Source organism: Eptesicus fuscus, chromosome 21 (assembly GCF_027574615.1).
Source record: "Eptesicus fuscus isolate TK198812 chromosome 21, DD_ASM_mEF_20220401, whole genome shotgun sequence".
Lineage (NCBI taxonomy): Eukaryota > Metazoa > Chordata > Mammalia > Chiroptera > Vespertilionidae > Eptesicus > Eptesicus fuscus.
The window spans coordinates 20,787,501-20,803,971 of NC_072493.1; the positions used below are offsets into that span (position 1 = coordinate 20,787,501).

General features: G+C 56.1%; 2 protein-coding genes across 2 annotated transcripts; one reads left to right on the forward strand and one right to left on the reverse strand.

Moving 5' to 3' along the window:
- Window positions 1–3,068: 3,068 nt before the first annotated feature.
- On the forward strand, window positions 3,069–11,004 carry LGI4 (leucine rich repeat LGI family member 4). The gene is made up of 9 exons (XM_008139799.3): window positions 3,069–3,244; window positions 3,658–3,729; window positions 4,010–4,081; window positions 5,434–5,505; window positions 5,636–5,707; window positions 5,930–6,099; window positions 8,495–8,659; window positions 8,770–9,275; window positions 10,153–11,004. The coding sequence occupies exons 1-9, from the start codon at window positions 3,069–3,071 to the stop codon at window positions 10,465–10,467; spliced, it is 1,620 nt and encodes a 539-aa protein (XP_008138021.2). The 3' UTR covers window positions 10,468–11,004.
- A 907-nt stretch (window positions 11,005–11,911) lies between these two features.
- FXYD3 (FXYD domain containing ion transport regulator 3) lies at window positions 11,912–16,092 on the reverse strand. The gene is given in 9 exon segments (XM_054711290.1): window positions 11,912–12,108; window positions 12,282–12,319; window positions 12,638–12,713; window positions 12,716–12,823; window positions 13,687–13,710; window positions 13,838–13,870; window positions 14,953–15,004; window positions 15,222–15,254; window positions 15,976–16,092. Coding segments are annotated over 9 exon segments (453 nt in total). The 5' UTR covers window positions 16,045–16,092; the 3' UTR covers window positions 11,912–12,088.
- Between the last annotated feature and the right edge of the window lie 379 nt (window positions 16,093–16,471).

Consider the following 16,471-nt stretch of genomic DNA (forward strand, 5'->3'; position numbering starts at 1 on the left):
GTGTGCACACAGCCTCAGAGGACCTACAGAGCTTCGAAAGGCTCCCTCATCCCCATCTTTCTGAGCCTTTAGCCTCTGTTCCTCCTGGGCCTGCACCCCAGGGTCACCAGCAGTTCCTGGTTAATGATAACCCTGATGTTTATGCAGCACTGGGGAGGGGTGACAGGGAGCAAGGGGGTGAGCCGGAAGAGGGGCACCTGGCCAGCTCTAGCCAATCCTTGGCTTCCTCCCCTCATAGGGCCAACTGTTCCAGATTAGAGTGGTTCAGCCACTTTTTAGCTGTGTGATGTTGGGCACATGACTTAACCTCTCTGTGGCTCAGTTTCTTCTTCTGTAAAATGGAGGTAATAATAGCATTCACCTTATAGGGAGGCCGGAATGATTATGAGAAATGATCCGTGTAAAACATTTAGGACAAAGCCTGGCACACAGTAAGTGGCCATCACCATCGTCCTTGCTGGGCTGGGCATGCCGTGCATGCCCCCTCTGTACCCTGGCACGAAGTCCTTTATCTTTTTAAAGGCCCTGTAAGGAATTTTGATATCCCTCCTTTACAGCTGAGGTAACCAAGACCCAAGGGCCTTGCTCAAATCACACAGCTGTTTGGGTGCAGGTATGCACTTCGGTCCAGGGCCCACCCCAAGCCCACCAACCACTGGGCAACGCCCTGCACAGTGTCATTGCCTCTATTGTCTCACTCAATGTCCTTTTTTATTTTTAATGTATTTTTATTGACTTCAGAGAGGAAGGAAGAGGGCGAGAGATAGCAATACCAATGATGAGTTTGATCGGCTGCCTCCTGCACACTCCCTGCTGGGGATGGAGCCCACAACCCAGGCATGTGCCCTTGACCGGAATTGAACCTGCGACCCTTCAGTCCACAGGCCGACGCTCTATCCACTGAGCCAAGCCGGCTAGGGCGTCTCACTCAATGTTCTACACACCTGGGAAGTGGATGCATGATTGTCCCATTTGAGAGGTGGGAAAACCTCAGATCGGGGAGGCTGAGTGATTTATTTGCCTAAATCCACACAGAACTGGGCCTGAAACCCAGATATTTGCCTAAATCCACACAGAACTGGGCCTGGAACCCAGATATATGTGATCCTGCCCAAACGTTTAGCCCCTGTTCCCCGAGTTTTCTGGATGTGTGCAGCAGGAGGAGAGAGGCTGTGTGTTTACTCAGTGGCGGGGGAGTGGCTAGGTTTAGATCTGTCCAGTGCCATGAAACATCATTTAAACTCCTCATGCCTCAGTTTCCCTATCTGTAAAGTCGGAATTAGTAATATTACCCACCTCACAGGGTTGTTGTGAGGACTGAGTAATTTTTTTAAAAATATATTTTATTGATTTCCCACAGAGAGAGGAAGAGAGAGGGACAGAGAGTCAGAAACATCGATCAGCTGCCTCCCGCACACCCCCCACCTGCACACCCCCTACTGGGGATGTGCCCGCAACCAAGGTACATGCCCCTTGACCGGAATCGAACCTGGGACCCTTGAGTCCGCAGACCGACGCTCTATCCACTGAGCCAAACCGGTTTCGGCAGGACTGAGTAATTTTATGTAGAGACAGGCACACAGTAAGTGCTCAGTAAGTATTATCACTATTATTTGGGATTTGGTAACAAATGCCATTTACTTATGTTTCTTATTTAATGGACAGAATCTATCCAAATTGCTGAAAAGCTTAGTCCAAATAAAAATGACCACTACCAGTGAGTTCTGATCTCCAAAGAAAGAGCGCAAGAGCATGCGGAGAGGCTCTGGAGCTGGTGCCTGGGTTCAGTCCTGCCTCCGCCCTCTCTGGGTGATCCAGCCCTCCGATTCCCGGACTCCTCTCCTCAGGATGTCCCTCTGTAAAATACCGTGCCATGTGTCAGCCTCGGAAGGTTGTGAGGAGGTCAGAGGAGCTAATGGATCAGCCTCCAGGACAGAGCCTGGTGCAGAGCCAATGCTGAAGAAGGGGTGGCATCATCATCATTTTTTCCTGGGTTAACTCCCTACCCCCAGTAGGAGGTGGGCACTCAAGGGGTTAATTTGGAGCTGTGATGGGTTTGGGTCAGGGTAGTGCCCTGCCACATATGGCCACCAGAGGGAGCAGCTGGACCTGAACTGGCCCCTCCAAGCTTGTTAACAGCATCCACTGCACCCTCCGGAAGCCTAGGGAGGGGGCCCTCTGGGAGTGACTAGGGTGACCCCAGCCCTCGGTGGTCTCTCCTCACCTTCCTACCTGCAGAGCCCTCTGGTGCCCACCCTGGTGGCATCCTCCTCACATTCCCTGAGTGGGGAATCTGGGCGGGGGGCTGCCTGGGAGTGGCCACAGAGGCTCCAGCCCTTGGTGGCCCCTCCCCTCCCATGGGGCTATCCAGTCCCTTCCCCAGAGCTGCTCTTCCTATGGCCTCTGATCCCCCTCCTCATTCTTACCCGGCTTTTTGGGCATACCCGGTGCCCATTGTGTCCCTTTCCCAAACCCCCAGGGAGAAGGAGTGTGGGAGGAGGGAAGAAACACACAGAGATCTGGAAAGGGGGGCTGAGAGACAAGAAATAAAGACAGACAGAGGGAAACACACACACACACACACACACAGAGACACACACACACACACACACACACACACACACACACCACCACCACCACCACCACCAACACCACCACCACCACCACACCACACAGAAAGAAAGGCCAACAGACTGAGAGACAGAGACCAGATAGAAAAAAAAAGACAAAGACAGAAATAGAGACAGAACAGAGTGAGAAACAGGCTAACTCACTGAGTCAGAAGAAGAGAGAGAGAGAGAGAGAGAGAGAGAGAGAGAGGAGAGAGAGAGAGAGAGAGAGACAGGAAGAAGGACAGGAAAATAGAAATAAACAGAAAATTGGGCTCCAAAGAGATACAGGGGGAAAAACAGACGGAAAGAGAGAACAGAAAGACAAGAGAGAAGCCAGGGCGGAGTGTGCCAGCTGGCGGAATGGAGGGTTGCCTGGCATGGGAGATGTAGTGGCCGAAGCCTGGGCAGAGCTGGGTGGGCAGAGGGGAGCTGGTGCCTCAGCAGGGGTGAGGGGGCATGGGAGGGGCAGGCATTTTGCTGCTGCTGCTGCTGCTGGCTGAGGTGGGGGCTGGGGCAGCTTGGAGACCCCCAAAGGGAAAATGTCCTCTGAGCTGCTCCTGCTCCAAAGACAGTGCCCTGTGTGAAGGCTCCCCGGACCTGCCGGAGAGCTTCTCCCCGACCCTGCTGTCACTGTGAGTGCCAGGCCCTGTGGGGGCCTGAGGGTGGGGATGGGAGTCCTGGTACCGCAGAGGTTGGGGGTAGGGTGCCAAGGAAACAGGGGCCTGTCAGGATCTTGGAAGATGGGCAGCAAAGGATGTTGGGATGCCCAAAAGGGGGCTGCTGGGCTTGAAAGGGAGTAGACGGGAAATTCCAAAGGGCAGCATCACACTAGGGGCTCGGGAGGAGGGATAGCCAGGGGGTGGGCTGAGAGCCACCAGGATCCTGGCCAAGGGAGGCGAGCAAATGCCCGTCTCCCTGCGGAAGACGTCGGGGAAAGACACCTGGGCCACGGCGGCATGCCAGGGCCTCCCAGGCAGGAGGTGACCGGGATGGAGTGGAGCACGGGCGTGGGTGTCCCCTCACCCACAACTGCCCGTGTCCCCAGCTCGCTCGTCAGGATTGGAGTTACCCAGCTGAAGGCCGGCAGCTTCCTGAGGGTGCCGTCACTGCACCTGCTGTGAGTGGGGCCCCAGCAGAGCTGACAACTAGCTCAAGGGAGTGGGTGTTCATGCACATGCGTGTGGGGCTATGTGCATGTGTGTCATGTGTGTGTCTGTGAAAGCATCTGTATCCACACACACACTTAAATCATGTGTGTGTGTGTGTGTGTGTGTGTGTGTGTGTGTGTGTGTGTGTGTGAAACCATGCCCATGTGGGCTGAGGGTGGGGGTCAAGGCTAAAATGTCAGATAGGGGGGCAGCAATTCTGGAAAATTTTCTCTCTTGCTCCTTTGCCAGCCTCTTCACGTTCAACTCCTTCTCCACGGTTGAGGATGATGCGTTTGCGGGCCTGTCCCACCTGCAATATCTGTGAGTGTGGCCGGTGGATAGGCCAGAATGGGGAGCTGGGAAAGGAAGGAGGGGCCCCTCTGTGGCTCCCAGAGTAGGGGGAGGGAGGGGCTGGTTGCCCTGGGGAGGAAATATCTGGACAGGGATCCCTCCTTGAGGGGCAAAGGGCCTGGCCTCTTGAGTGGGGTCAGGACTCCTGCTCAGGTGTGGCATCTCAGCCTCCTCACCTCACTTGTCTGGGCTTGATGATCCTACAAAAAGCCTGGGAACCCGCGGCTATTTCTGGCCCTCCCTGACTTATGGGCACCCAGGGAGAGCTCAAAGAGCCGGAGACAGGAAATGTTTCAAACTAATAGGAAACAACTCTGAGTTGGGTAGTGATGGTAGCGATTGTGGTGGTGGTGACGGTGGTGACGGCAGTGTGACAGAGCTGGCGCTGGTGATGCTGGTGTTGGTGGGGATCCTCACAAGGAAGCCGTGCATTATTGAGGACGATGGAGTGAGGACGATGCTGGTAAAAATGGCGGACCCAATGGTGATGGTGCTGTTGGTGATACTGTGGATGAACTCCGGGGGTTGGTGTAGGATAATTATCAGTGCAGGGGACTCTGGCAATTCCAGGATTAGTGTGGGTGCGGGTGCGGGTGCGGGTGATGGCTGTGGGTAGGATGTTGGTGTCGGTGTTGATGTAATGAAGATGTTGTTGGTACTGGTTTGGTGGTGCTGGTGGAGGTGTTGCGATCGGGGCGCTACGGGTGAGTGTGGGGGATAATGGTGATGTTGGCAATGCTGGTGCCAGCGCTAATGCTTGCCATAATGGTGGCAGTGCTGGTGAAGGTGGTGGCAGTCATTTTGGTGTTGATCGTGACGGCTGTATTGTGGGTGAAGCTTATTAGAGTTGGTGAGGATGGTGTTGTGGAAGTAGGTGGTGATGGTAGTGTCGGTGATGAGGGTGGCCGTATCAGTGATCATGGTGGCACCATATGGTGTTGGTGATAAATGCAGTTATTAGTACTGAGGTTGATGGCAATGGTAGAGGCTGGGTATGGGGTCACAATGGAAAATCGTGGAGGTACTTGATGCTGGTGCTGGTATGAGTGGTCACAGTGGCAGTGGGGGTGGGGCGGGTGGCAGTGCTCACTGTGAGGCTGGCAATGACCCCAGGGTCAGGTTCTTGGCCCCCAGGATGGTAGGCTGGGACCTCGGTGAGAAGAGGTTTCTGAGGAGGCTTCCCCTGGGGTTATGCCAAGTGTTGGGGAGAACTCAGCACCTTCCAGTGGTGTATGGCTTCCATGGGGTGAGTTTCCCTAAAAACTGTGGGGCCACAGCAAAAAAAATGAGAGTCTCCCCCTTACCGCCCTTCCCCTCCACAGCTTCATCGAGGACAATGAAATTGGCTCCATCTCTAAGAACGCTCTCAGAGGACTTCGCTCACTCACACATCTGTATGTGCCTCCAAGGCCTCACCCCTCCACTGCCCCAGCCCCCCTGGCAGGCACCCCTCACTCCATCATCCAGAGCATAGGCCGTCCTCGTAGCTGCTGATGGCTCCTCCTCTTTCTCTCCTTCCACCAGGAGCCTGGCCAATAACCATCTCGAGACCCTCCCCAGATTCCTGTTCCGAGGCCTGGAGACCCTGACTCATGTGTGAGGCTCAAGGGGGGTGGGCAGGGAGGGTGGGAATGTGTGAGGAGGGAGGGGATATCTGTGCCCACTTTTGGCAGGCACGATGTGTACGGCTGCAATGATTCATATTTTTCACACCACCTGTGGGGCTCCATCCTGAACTCTTTACCTGGGGAGGGGGTGGGGGGTGGCCTCCAGATGGTGAAAGCCGGGTCGCAGCCCCTCCCCGGCCTCTTGCCCCAGGGACCTCCGTGGGAACCCGTTCCAGTGTGACTGCCGTGTCCTCTGGCTGCTGCAGTGGATCCCCAGCGTGAACGCCAGCGTGGGGACCGGGGCCTGTGCCGGCCCCACCGCCCTGGCCCACATGCAGCTCCGCCATCTCGACCCCAAGACGTTCAAGTGCAGAACCATAGGTGGGGGCTTTCCCTGTGGGGTGGGAGGGACCGCAGGGGTTCGCAGAAGAAGGCGGGAGATCAGGGGTCAGAGCCCTGGGCTGACGGGTTCACCTCACTTCCTGCTTCCTGCCGTTTCCTGGCTGTGAGACTGAGCAAGCAGCATCACCTCCCTGAGCCTCAGTTTCCTCGTCTGTACAATGGAGGTAGTAAACAGTGACAGGATTGCTGTGAGAATTCAGTGATGTATCCACACCTGGATAACATTTGGCACAGAGCCTGGGATGGGAGGCCCTTATAAATGTTCATTCTTGCTACTGTTATTAATATAAAAATGGCCATTTCTAAAATGCGTCCTATGATCATTTTGCTTTTCCGTAAGCATATGTTGGTGCTGTTATGGGTACTGGGCAATGCAGAGAGCACAGCAGTGATGAAATGGCCCTGGGTCTTGTCCTCATAGAGCCCACAGTCCAGAGGAAAGCAGAGAATGATCAGGATCAGGGCCAGAGTAGGGGAAGCACAGAGTGTTAAGGGCTGGGAGATGGGGAGCCCCCGGGGCTATGGGAGCCCAGAGCCAGAGCAAGAGTCAGATACTCCTGAAGGAATGGGATTTGAGTTCAAATCTGAAGGCTATTAATACAATAATAACTATTATTATCATCATCATAGCTAAATGTGACGTGTTTTGGGTTTGTCAGACTCATAGAACAAGAGAATTTAACTTAAGGGTCATTTAAATATATATATATATTTATATATATATTATATATATTTAAATATATTTCTTTATTGATTTAAGAGAGGGAGGGAGAGAGAGAGGGAGATAGAAACAACAATGATGAGAGAGAATCATTGATTGGCTGCCTCCTGCACGCCCCCTACTGGGGATTAAGCCTGCAACCTGGGCAAGTGCCCTTGACCACAATCGAACCTGGGACCCTTCAGACCACAGGCCAGCACTCTATCCACTGAGCCAAACCGGCTAGGGCAAGGGTCCTTTTTTATTAAGTTATTTAACAAACATTCACCGAGGTCCACTCTGTGCCTGGCCCTATGAAAGGCAATGGGCACACTGTGGTGACCAAGATAACCCTGGGCCTTGGGCCTCACGTTCTGGGGGGGCGGGGGGGGGGGGGAGGAAGGGAGAGACAAACATTAAATAAAACACTGCACAAATAGATGTATGTTACAGATTGCGATAAACACAGGGGGTTCTACCTTACATGGGCATCTGATAAGGGTTTCTAAAGAGATGGCATTAGATCTGGATGTCGCTACGTGAGGTTAGAGGGAAGGACATTGCAGAGCGGGGGGGGGGGGGGGGGTGCATGTGCAAAGGCCCTGAGGCAGCACAGAGCCTGTCCTGCTTGAGGATCAAGGGAAGGCAGGTTTGGTTTGGGAGAGTGAGTGAAAGGACACATGAAGTCAAAGGTGCAGGAGTCTCACTGTACAGGACACTGAGAGCAACGAGAGGAGAGTGGACTTCACCCTGAGGCTGTGGGACGCCATGGTGGGTCTCGAGCAGGGAGTGATAATTTGATGGACATTTTAAAAGATCCCTCTTTGGGTGGGCATCCTTGTTAGTTTGGGTCACTGCTGCAATCCCGGCACGTAGAAACAGGCCTGGCCTATCGAGTGAAGTAGTATGACCCGGAGTCAACTGCTCAGCTCCACCACCCCTCTGCGGGGCACCCTGGGTGCACTGTGACCATAAAAGCTAAGTTGTAGCAAAGAGGTTCAAAACGCCCCGAGTTAAAGAAGACAGAGGGCCTGCAGCGTGCACTCCGAGCTCATCTGGGTTGTCCTGGTTTTCATGGTTGACCCTGACTTGTAGCACGTCCACCTGCCAGTTCTTGGGAGTAAAGGGAAGGAGACCAGGTCCAGGGGAGCCTCCTCCAGTTGAGGCAAGCATTGCAGCCACCACTCTGCCCTTGTTCCATTGGAAACCTGGTTTGGACATGGCCACACCTACCTTCAGGAGGGGTCCTGAGGGAGCGCTGGGGTGCTGTGGCCTCTAGCTGGGCAGAGGGTGCCCGCCTCCAATCCCATTTCATGGAAAATGGGAAGATGGGTTTTGCCGGACGACTGGCTGCCTGTGTCTCTCAGCCTTAGCTTCCTCATCCGTAAAGTGGCTATAACAATGGAATGTGCCTCATGGGGATTTTGTGAAGTTAAATGAATTAATAAACATGCTGTTTCTAAGCAGTTATTTGATGATGCCACGAAGCTTAGAAAATGAAGCATTCCCATGTTGTTTTGAATTAACACGCTATAGATTAAAAAGATCCCACTCTGTGTACCTAGGAGATGAACACCATGAGGGTCCTCATTTCAGAGATGTGCAAACCGAGGCTCAGCCATGAAGACCTTTGGGGTCTCCCGGGCCTGCCTGACTTTCTCCTTCCACCCCCAGAGCTGTCCCGGTTCCAGACGGTTGGGGAGTCGGCGCTGGGCGTGGAACCTTTCTCCTACCAGGGGGAACCCCACGTGGTCCTGGCACAGCCCTTTGCTGGTCGCTGCCTGATTCTTTCCTGGGACTATGGCCTGCAGCGCTTCCGGCTTGAGGAAGAGCTATCTGGTGAGCCCGCCCGCCCCCCCCCCCCATCTTCCTGCCTGCGGGGGACAGGGGGTGGGGGCTGCCCTGCCCACCTGGCCTAATCTGCCTCTTGCTCCCTGACTCCCCCACAGCTCCCTCGGTGGTGTCCTGCAAGCCGCTGGTGCTGGGCCTGCGCCTCTTCGTGCTGGCGGCCCGCCTGTGGGGAGGCTCGCAGCTGTGGGCTCGGCCCGGGCCCGGCCTGCGCCTGGCCCCGACTCAGGCCCTGGCCCCAAAGCGTCTGCTGAGGCCTAATGACGCTGAGCTCCTGTGGCTAGATGGGCAGCCCTGCTTCGTGGTGGCCGATGCCTCCAAGGCAGGCAGCACCACGCTGCTGTGCCGCGACGGGCCTGGCTTTTACCCACGCCAGAGCCTCCACGCCTGGCACCGGGACACGGATGCCGAGGCCTTTGAGCTGGACGGCCGGCCTCATCTGCTGTTGGCCTCAGCCTCACAGCGGCCCGTGCTCTTCCGCTGGTTTGGGGGCCGCTTCGAGAGGCGCACGGACATCCCCGAGGCCGAGGACGTCTACGCCACACGCCACTTCCAGGCCAGTGGGGATGTGTTCCTGTGCCTGACACGCTACATCGGGGACTCCCTGGTAAGCCCTGGGCCCGACCAGGTGGAGGTGGCAGCAGAGGCCACAAGCCACCTCTGGCCTGCAGTTGAACTCCTACTCAGGGCTGTCTTTGCCATGGGGACCACCCAACATGGGCCGGTCTCTCAGCATTGACCCCGCTTTGCACGCTGGCCTCTAAACTCACAGGGTGCCCCAAGCTCACAGGCTGATCTTCAAACTCCAACCCCGTCTAATGTGTTGATCCTTGAACTCTGACCCCACCCCAACACTGACTTCAAGCCTGTGACCCCTCCAGGCGTTGCTAACCCTGAACTACTCCCATTCTCCAACACAGACACTGGCCCCAAGATTCTGATTCTAACCCCAAACTCTGGCTCTGTAGCTCTGACTCACTCCAGGACTTGTATTTAACCACGGCATCACACTCTGAATCCCCAAGGCTGATGCCCACACCCTCCGGCACTCTCTTTTTAGAGAAAGGTGGACCCAGGGGGCGAGTCTGAGCCTACAAGTCACTGCTCTGACTCAGTCCATAGAGTGTCTCTGTGGGGAGCAAACTGCGGGCACAAGGACGGGAGTAGGTGACCAGGGAAAAGGCGACCGTGGCCGGGTTGGAGGGCGGCCAGAGGAGATGGGAGCAATATAGAGCATAGTAGGTGAAACTGACAGACTCCATTACTGATGGGTTCTATGTTGGGGGATTGGGGGGCAGGAGAAAGAAGGGCCAAGAATGCGGCCTGAGCAGCTGGGTGATGACATTTATAAAGAAAGCTATGGGAGTTTAGGGACCTGCAGGCCTCTACTCACAAGCTGTTCCAAGTCCTCTGAAGCCTAGAGGACGACCAACAGGCCTGGCCCTCTTGGACCCCAGTCCTAACCAGGCCGCCACACTCCGCAGGTCATGCGCTGGGATGGTTCCATGTTCCGCCTGCTGCAGCAACTTCCTTCACGTGGTGCCCACGTCTTCCAGCCACTGCTCATAGCCAGGGACCAGCTGGCTATCCTGGGCAGTGACTTCGCCTTCAGCCAGGTCTTCCGCCTTGAGCCTGACAAGGGGCTCCTGGAACCGTTGCAGGAGCTGGGGCCCCCAGCCTTGGTGGCCCCCCGGGCCTTTGCCCATATCGCCATGGCTGGCAGACGCTTCCTCTTCGCTGCTTGCTTCAAGGGCCCCACACAGATCTACCAGCTTCATGAGTTAGACCTCAGTGCCTGACACTGGATGGGAGCCTGGACATGGTTGGGGAGGGGGCTGGCGTGGGGAGTCTAGGGCCTCTGGACACCCCCTTGACTGACCTCTTGGCCCCACTTGGGGTTATGGCTGGTCCTGTGAGATACTGGCCACAGGCCAAGTTCAAGGCAAGAACTACCCTCCAGTCTTAAGCAACATCTTGGCTGGGGCAAATGCTGGGCGCTCAGACTGGGGCACGGAACCGGATTCCGGAAGTCGTGGTGGAGTAATGTGCAGAGCCCCATGAGGTCTGGAAGCACCCCCCCCCCCCCCCTCCCCTCAACCCACCCCTCCTACCCCAGCTCCCTGTGAAAGTACCCAGGAGGAGATGGCTTTCCTCTCCCACTAAACTCAATCTGGCCAATCGCTTTTAGTGCACGCCTCCATGACGTCATCAGTTGCTGGGCAGGTTTTCCTGCCAGGCTTGCTAACTTCCTCTGTTGCTGTGCGCATGCCTGCTGTCAAGGCGGAAGCCCAGCACGTCCTGTCCTTGCTGGTGGGAGGGAAAGCGAGAGTTTTTGCGGGGGGGGGGGCGTGGCTCGGGTACTCCTTTCCAGTGAGTGACAGAGGTGAAGGCCGAAGGTGTGTGAGCTCAATAAATGTGCTGTGCACCCGCCCCAGCTGTTGTTGTGGGATCAGTGGGAGAGGGTGTCCCCTGAGTGACATGGGGGGAGGGGGGCGCAGTGTCCCAGGAGCAGTGTTATAGAGGGGGAGGTCCCAGGGGGGCATGTTGGCGTACTCTGGTAAGCTTCTGGAGTTGTCTAAGGAGTGTGGGTTCATGATTATGGGGGATGTTCAAGGGATATAAGGGCATTATTAGGGACAGGTCACAGGTTTAATGTGGGTCTCTTCCTGGGGGGGTCTCTTTTTGGGTGTTTTGAAGGTTTTCATGCACCTTAGGGGTGCCTCTTAAGAGCATTTTGAGGTCTTATTGGGTTTTGGGGAGTCTCAAGGGAGTTTGAGGCTCATTGGAGGCTCTCACACCAGATGGCCATCATATATTATTAGGGTTATCATGGGCAATTACTTAAAAGTCTCACGGAGACATTCGGGTACGAGGAAGGGTCTTGTGTGATAAATTGGGGTCACAGCAGTGAGTGAGCCTTAAGGGGTCTTACTATCTGGGTACTCACATCCTGGTAGGATGATCCCCGTGTCCAGCTGAGTGTCCCAGCATTTCCTCTGGTTACAGCTCCCTTTCACTCTCCAATGTCCCCCGTTTGAACTAGAACATGTTAAATGGCACATGCGGCTCCCGTGGCCGTAGCAGTAGAGGACAAACCCCATGCCATTCGCCAGGTCCCGAGGGAACAGGCCTTTGGACTTTTCCCAACAAGGAGATTCCGCTGCCAGCTTCTGCGGCAGCTTCCCGAGCGTGTCCGCCGCAAATCCTGCCCCAGGACACACACAGAGTCTCAGCTGCTTGGGCTGGAGGCAAGACCACTTTAGATCAAATAGCGAACACGGACCTTACAGTGACAGTGAGGTGGGGTCTGGAAAGGCAGTGTGAGGACAGGAGGGGAATTCCATCCTGGAGTTAGGTTCCTATGCAGACCAGGACGTGGGGACAGAGAGAGGAACTCTGTGTTCTTGGGTGGATCCATCCTCAGCAGTTATGGGCAGAGCCTGGGAGAGGTGATAGGGTCAGCTTGTGAGACCAGATGGAGTTTTTTTTTCCCCAGAGCATGCGCAAACACGCAAACACACACACACACACACACACACACACACACACACACACACACACACACACGCCTCACATCCTGTGTACCCCTTAGCCCCATCTGTTCCTGTCTTACCTGGAGTGACGAGCGGTGGGGAGTCCCCTGGCCGGTGGCTAGGAAAAGAAAAGTGGTGAAATCTGTAGTTACCTCTTTGTCCTCCCCCTCGAGACTAGAAGACTCTCAGCTTTCCTTAACCTAGCTTCCCGGCTACTCTTCCATCATGGAGTTGTATCCTCCCAGGGTCCCAAGCATTTCAAGATCTGGGGCCCTTTGGGGATTTTCAGCTCCGAAGAATAAGCCTGGGAAGTCTTCGTGGCAGGAAATCTCCAGGGCCAAGCCCGGCAACCGGGCCTTTCTTCAAGGCTTAGCTCTTTCACCCCTGGAAGGTGTCTGTCCAGCAGGAGACAGGCACACACTGGGAATCTGCTCACCTGGGCTTCTGGCTGAACTTGCATTTGCATTTCCCACCTGTTGGGGAGAGGGGAATGGTCAGGAGAGGGGACCCTGCCCTGCCCCACTCCCCGGGCAGCTCCTCCACTTACTCAGGACCACGATGATGCCGATGGCGCACAGGACCCCTGCACAGATGAGCCCTCCGACTCGGAGGCTGTGCCAGTCTAGGAGAAACCCAGAGGGGGCCCTCAGTGTCAGCCAGCGTCCTCCTCATCCTAGCCCCCATCCCGTTCACAGAGATGCCTGGGCACCGATGCCGTGCTGGGCGCTGGGGTGCAGCTGTGCAGAAAACAAGCCCAGCCTCCTCTGCTCATATCTAGTTACCACGTGGGCAAGTGACACGAGATTTAATGGAGGGTCGGATGGAGAGACGTGGTCTGAAGACAAGTGAGCGGAGCCGGGGAACAGGAAGCCGGAGGGCAGCTCTTTAGGGAGAGTGGTCAGGGAGGGCCTCTCTGGGGGCCCACTGGAGCAGAGACGTGGGGAGATGAGGGCGGGAGCGTGTGGCATGTGGGAGGAAGTATTCCAGGCAGAGGGATCAGAAAGGACAAAGATCTGCAGGCAGGGAGTGCACCTGCTGAGTCTGAGCCCCAGCAGAGAGGCTGCTGTGGCCTGAGCAGAAGCAGTGACGGGGTGGGGGGGAGGAGGACAGAGGAGGGACACGGAGCAGATCGTGTGGAAGGTGGAGGCCACGGAGGATTTGGATCAAACGGCACAGCTCCTCCAGGAAGTGTTCTCAAGTCAAACCCACCCAGACTTGATTTGAACACAACAATGGCGTCTTACGAACTGTCCCTGCTTCTCGTAAACTGTCCTTGCTGGATAGCCATGCATCTTCCCGAGGACCAGGCTGGCCTGTCTTGTTCCCTGAATCCACTGTGGTTGCGGGCCAAAGTCCCTGTCCAATCCTATCCTTGCCCCCTTCCCACCCACATCAGACCCTCACCCAACGCTGTGTGGGACCCGCGGCACAAAGCGGTGTGAGGGGTGGGGCAGGAGGAGCCAAGGGAAGGGCACCAGCTCTTACCATAGTAAAAAGGACTGTTTTTATCTGAAAGGAAAGGAAAAAAGAACATAAATCCAGGAGCATAGCTGGAATACAGGGGCTCCAGGGGGAATTTGGGGGCGGGGGAGGGGAGGCGGGGCGGAGGCTGATAGAAGAGCACAGTCTGACTTACCTTCTGGGTCGTTGGCGTCCAGGGCAGGCAGGCCTGGCAGGAGAAGCAGGAAGGAGAGGACGTGGGTGCCGGTCTCAGGAAGTTGGCAGGGCCAGGGGCTCGGAGAAAGGTCCCCCCTATGGACAGTCCCTGCCTCCCGAGGGGGCAGGGGTCCAGCCCCAAACTAGCCCGTCCCATCTCGGAGGTGTGGACCCTCCCCTCAGCCCCGCACCTGCGAGCCGTGCCAGCATTTTGCCTCCTGAAACAGGTTTTAACCTGGGTAGCTCTGGGCCACCCTTGGGCCATGTTTCCGGACCCCTGGCTACTCCGCGCCTCCTCCAGAACCGGAGCGATGTTCTTGTCCGCAGGACAGACGGCATCCGTCCCATCATCCTCCGAGCTCATCTCCCTATTCTGCCACATCCCACCCCACCTGTCCTGATGTTTGCTCACCGCTCCTCTTTAAGGCAACTTGCTAATTATAAACTTCATACACTTCATTTAGAAAATCACCTTTCTATCACCGTCCTAAACGGAATACAGTCTTGCCCGATGTAACAGAACAACAAACACAATGAAAGCAAAGGACTGGGATTAAATTCTGGCTAGACGCAGTGGCGGCCTGAGCTCGGGGCCTAAGCTCTGTTCGTTCTTTGTTAAAGGGAGGTAAATAACCTTAAATTATGTTTAAAAAGTACAAACACATCGTGCTTACTCTGTGCAGGCACTGTTTTAAGTGCTCTCCAAATGCCAACTCTTCTCATCCTCACAGTGACTCTGCACAAAGTGCTACTGTTGCCCTCATTTTACAGATAGGGAAACTGAGGCACAGTTGGCCACTTGCTCCATTACCTCTCAGCTCCCAGGTTACCCCTCCTAATGGAAGGGTCAGGGAGGCATGAAGACACAGCACGAGGCTGAGCATGTCCTTGACGTCACCCATGAGACACTTCCTAGCTGGTTGAGCGGCTGCTAAGAGAGGTCCTGTTTTGTGTTCTCTTGAAATCACAGCACAGCACGCCTTCCCTCAAGGAGACGCTGTCCCGACAGTCCCCACCCCACAGGGGACTCTGTGAGGCTTGCCTGCCGCTCAGCAGAGGGGCTCAGGGGAAGGCCTTCCCAGGAGCAGCACTTACCTGCGAGGAGGAGGAGCAGGCTCAGGGCCACGTGCTGCATGGTGGAGCCGGCCTGGAAGGGGAGGGGAGGGCCCAGCTTTAGCAGGGCTGCAGGGGTGCCACGAGAGCCTCTGGTTCCCCATCCCCTCCTGCTCCACGCCCCGCCCAGGGGACACACCTCACCCCAGGGTGGGAAGGCTGGCTTTGAAGGCTGAGAGACAAGAGCTGAGGCGTGCAGTGGGGGCTAGGTGAGAACTCAGACCTGATGGGGAGCAGCAGTAATAACTCACTGGACACGGACTTGAGGCTTGAAGTGAATCACCCTGGCAACCAAATAAGAGAGAAGCTGCCTGTGGTTAACCCCATTTTACAGACTGGGAAACTGAGGCTCTGGTAGGTGCCTTGTCAGAAGTGGGGTTTAAACCAGCGTTGGCTTTGCAGCAGCTGTCCCTAACTCAGGATTCTCGGGGCCTCGGGGTGTCTTGGGAAATGGGGTGTTAGAAGCCAAGTGGCCAGAGGCCAGTTCCTAGGAGTGTCTCCTATAGGCAGCTGGGAACCTGCCCGCCTTGCCCAGACTTTATAGACTCAAGCTGCTCAGGGCTGGGTGTGGTGGGGAGAGCCCAAGGCTGAGGTGGGGGTGGGGGCGGGGATAGACTTGGGAGAATTGGCCTGGCTGCAGCCCCAGCTCCATCTTGTGTGCCACCCTGACCATTGACCCCCATTTTTGCCCCACCCCTGCCCATGCCACCCCAGTCCCTGGTTCTGCCTCTACCCCAGTCCCAGCCCTGCTCCTACTCCACCCCTGACAAGCTCCTCCTGGCAGCAAACTCTCCCTCCACCAGGGAGCCCTGCTCAGCACAAAGAGGTCTCCTCTGTCCCCTCTTGGTCTAGGGTTAGTCCACCCTCCCTCCTTCCTCTGTGCCTGCGATAAGCACCCGATCTCTGTGCATCCCCTGCCCTCTCCCTGCCCCTGCCCCTGCCCCACGGCCAAAGCATCTGTTGCCATAACCTTGACAGCAAGAGCTTACACTTCCTCTGACCCACCTGTGCCGGGCATGGCCAATGACCCTGCTGGGTTTTCACTCTTGTAATCCCGACAACCCCGGAGGCCATCTGTTACATTCCGCATTTCATGATGGGAGCACATATGTCCTCCCCACCCTGGTGAAAAGCCCATGTGACCGGAGAGAGCACCCCTCATCTCGCTCCTTCTCGGTCCCTCCATGGAACCCCCACCTGAGTAGCTTTCTATTTCAGGAGGAGGGCTTGTAGTTTTGGGGAGCATTACGAATGCATTTAGGAACCCGATCCAGAGGGGGGTCTGGAGAGGGTGTGTGGGCAGGACAGGCCCGTAGAAGGTTCTGCTGCTGTTGAAAGCGACCTGGTGAGGCTTTGCCGCCACAGGACTAACTGGCACTGGTAAGAGCCCGGCTCATGGAGGGTCCCCCGGGCACGCTGTGCTCGGTCTGTGCAGGTCACGGCAGCCTGATGAAGGCATCCCTGGGATCAGCCCGCTTTGCTGTCGCAACGCTGTAACCCG

Bases quoted from the DNA above. Each gene is read 5' to 3' on its own strand.
- LGI4 (XM_008139799.3), top strand. From the start codon at position 3,069: ATGGGAGGGGCAGGCATTTTGCTGCTGCTGCTGCTGCTGGCTGAGGTG. The intron at 3,730-4,009 runs GTGAGTGGGGCC...CTCCTTTGCCAG, and splicing joins GTGCCGTCACTGCACCTGCT to CCTCTTCACGTTCAACTCCT. The intron at 6,100-8,494 runs GTGGGGGCTTTC...TTCCACCCCCAG, and splicing joins GTTCAAGTGCAGAACCATAG to AGCTGTCCCGGTTCCAGACG.